The following is a 3,442-nucleotide window of genomic DNA, read 5'->3' as shown; positions in this document are numbered from 1 at the left end:
TGCTGAAAGCAGGGCCTTGGGTTAGATTAACAGGGTGACTGGAAGTCAAGCGGACTTCCAGCGACATAGAGTCCACCCTGTGGGTTGTAGAGCCCTGTGCTTGAGAATGCACGCAGGAAACTTGCCCTCCTGCGCACAGGGCACCGATGGATGTGGTGCGTTTACGTACGCCCTGTGTGTACCCGGAGGCCAGCCAAAAGGGTGAAATGGTGACACAGTTCTGCATGTCGTTAGCAGGCAAAGAACTGATTTTTAATTTTAATAAAGTGCCAGAAGTACCCTGTGGCATGTGTGATCCTGGACTGATTTAGGTGTTTTGATCATGTGTTGCTGGAGCAGTCACGGTGGATGCACTTGGTAGAACGAGGCCTCTCTGCTGGGCAGTGAAGGCAGCTGGGGAGATGGCTGCAGGGCACTGCTTCTAACTACAGGTGGAAATTGTGGGAGGGACACATTTCATTCTTATTTTGCATGCTCAAGTATTCATTAACTTCTCAAAATGTGTCCTCTCAACCGTTACAGAGACTTAGCACTAGAATTAGGAAGGAGTTCAGCTCGTTTTGCCGAGCAAGGGAAGCTGACTCACTAACTCAGTACGCGCGTGCTGTCAGTGGTGCCAGACCATCTGCTCTGCTCGCTGCTCTTCCAGATTTGGAATAAAATTCCGTTTGCTGTGCTATCTTAGGTGTGCGTATTTGTCTCCTCTGATAAGCGCTTCAGTCTGCCCAGAAATGAGAAGAGCTTTCTGAGATGTTTTGCAAGTCTTACTGTGTTTTTCTGAGGTAGATAACCTCATAACCTCTTTGTGGCTTCTCTTCCAGGAAGCGGCAGAGGGAAGAGGAAATCGAGGCACAAGAGAAAGCTAAACGGGAGCGAGAATGGCAGAAGAACTTTGAGGTAATCAGCAGCTTAGCTTACAGGATGGGCCATGCTGCAGGGAATGCCCCTAGAGGGAAGAGAGCCTTCTTGCCTGCCGGTGTGACAATTTAAGCAGACACTTGGTAGACGATCCTGCACACACCTGGGTTTGGCCCTTGTATGGGGAGAAGAGCCCACTGATGGCACTTTGGTATCACTTTCCAGCAGCAGGTCTGGTGATTGAAGGTGTAGAATTTCTCATCTCTGTCAGCAGTTCGTTCTTGTCCCTAGTCAGACATTTGAAATGCTGCTTAGCCCAGGTCATGGTGGCCACTAAAAATCTGGCAGCTGTTTGGCCACTGGTCGTTGGTCCTTTCTAGTTGGAAACTTTCGTTGGTACTTTCCAGTCTGGTTGCTGACACTTAGGGAGACCGTATCTCCCATGAAAGTCAGAGACCTGGAAGACTCTCACTTCCACCCTGTATTCAGGGTCTGGGTGTATCAGAAGTAGTTTTATGGTTGTCGTGCTGCTATTCCAGGGGCTAAACCTACAGCCTGCCAGAATATTTGATGGAGCCTTCCCTCATTACACACCAGAGGGGAATTCTTGTGATGTGCAGGGGGTAGTGGACAGGGAAGAAGTTGGTAACAGAGTGAAGGATCTCATGAAAAGTTGAACCGGTTGTTCATTTAATCCAGAGTCGGATCCCAGTCTGTGTTCAAGAGGACTTTAAAAAAGAGGGTGTCTGGGAGAGAAGTGTATGGGTTGGCTGGATTCTGTGGAAAGTGGACAACTAGGATTTTCTGGAGACTCAGCTGGGAAGGGTGTTCCTTGCCATATAACATGGATATCGGAAGCTGGATATTCTGGAAAACCTGTGTGATGCTGTCGTATTGAGTGCGCCATGAGCCTTATCGTGTAGTGCCAGAGAGATAAAAGAGTGTGTCCCTGCCTTACTGCTGGCAGCTCAGTATTCTCACGCCCGAACAGCCACAGAAGTTGGATGTTGTTGCTGCAGGGATGCAGCAGCTGAGGGAAAGTGAGCGAGTACTACAAACAGATAGTGCTGGACCAAATGGGAGCTGCAGAACTGTTGGCACTGCAGCTCCGAGTACCCGCGTGTCCTCAGCCACTCCTGCGCAGCTGGACCTCTGCTGCTGCAGGTGTCTTCTCCAGCCTTGCTGGTGCCCATATAATCCAATTGAAAAGACAGTATCAAAGCTACATGTTAGTGCCCAAACTGGATCCCTGGAGTACACAGGACAAGGAAGCTTGTTTCTGCTGGTGACCGTCATAGAGAGAGGGTGATTGGAGGCAAAATAATACGTGAATTCCTGGCTGCCTCTGGATGTGTACTAATTCAGTGGCTGCCTTTAAGATCTATCCAAAAGGAATGGTGTGTGTTGCTGCTTCCAGTGATATTTCAACCATAAGGAAAAAAACTTTAGCTGATACTCTGCAATTGTGGTTCTGTCTCAGTTTTAAAAAAAAAAAAGTTGACACAAAAATCTCAACCCTTAAAGGTGTTCACACTGTCCCTGTGTGTCAGTCTTCTGGGCTTTCCTGCTCCTGCTGATCCCAGGCCTGTCTGCGTGCTGCATCCTAGTTCTGATCCTCTCTCTCTGCACCTGAAGACCTGTGGGTTTTGTCCTTTGTGCATGTCCTGCAGTATTCCTGAGTCCTCAGAGGAGTACATGTGCCATCCCAGAGGCTGCCTGCTGATTCTAGAAGCTCTTCAATGGCCATTTGCAGAGCTGAATCATATCTTGATGTTTTTTAGAAGGAGCAGGTCAGGCCATTTACTTTCTCTCACCCTCAAAATTCACTTTCTTAGTGATTTCAAGAATAGCTTTCACCAACAAACTAAGAAATAAGAAGGTTAGAAGTTCCCAGACAGCCTGATCCCTAGCAGAAATGTGATCACAGAATGGCTGAGGTTGGAAGAGACCTCTAGAGCTTGTCTGGTTCAACCCCCCCAGGTCAAGCAGGGCCATCTACAGCCCACAGCCCACATGGCTGTTGAATATCCTTAGTAATCCACAACCTGTTCCACTGCTCTGTCACTGTCAATAAAAACATCTCCTGGTGTTCAGATGGAGCCTCCTGTGGTTCAGTTTGTGCCCATGGACTCTGGTTCTGACACGGGATGTCTCCAAGAAGACCCCACCTCAGTCTTCTTTCCACCACCCTTCAGATACTTGTAGCATTGATGAGACCTCCCCTGAGCTGTCCCTTCTCCAGGCTGAACAGTCCCCGCTCCCTCAGCCTTTTCTCATGTGACAGATGCTCCAGTCCTTTAACCATCCTGGTGGCCCTTCGCTGGGCTCTCTCCAGCGTGTCCGTGTCTCTCTTGTACTGGGGAGCCCAGCACTGGACCCAGCACTCCACATGTGGCCTCTCCAGAGCTGATCACGGGCAAGAAGCGTGAGAAAAGATAGCAGTATCTCTCTTCTCCGTGCCTCAAGCTGCAGCACGGGGAGAGCTGCCTCAAGGATGCGAGGCAGAGTATGGGAATGGCACGTGCTGGGCTGGCAGATCAGGAACGGCTGCTGGGGAGAGACGTTCTTGTCACCCTTGCCCAGG

The 3,442-nt window shown here is 49.6% G+C and overlaps 1 protein-coding gene across 1 annotated transcript in view; it reads left to right on the top strand.

Moving 5' to 3' along the window:
- Positions 1 to 3,442, top strand: part of DNAJC8 (DnaJ (Hsp40) homolog, subfamily C, member 8) — a 10,678-nt gene that overhangs the window by 6,037 nt on the left and 1,199 nt on the right. The window contains exon 7 of the mRNA XM_010135063.1: positions 822 to 897. Coding sequence (XP_010133365.1) covers positions 822 to 897 — 76 coding nt within the window. The remainder of the gene's footprint in view (positions 1 to 821; positions 898 to 3,442) is intronic.

This window comes from Buceros rhinoceros, unplaced genomic scaffold, assembly GCF_000710305.1.
Source record: "Buceros rhinoceros silvestris isolate BGI_N320 unplaced genomic scaffold, ASM71030v1 scaffold16314, whole genome shotgun sequence".
Classification (NCBI taxonomy): Eukaryota; Metazoa; Chordata; class Aves; order Bucerotiformes; family Bucerotidae; genus Buceros; species Buceros rhinoceros.
This window is presented reverse-complemented; position numbering and strand designations above follow the sequence as displayed.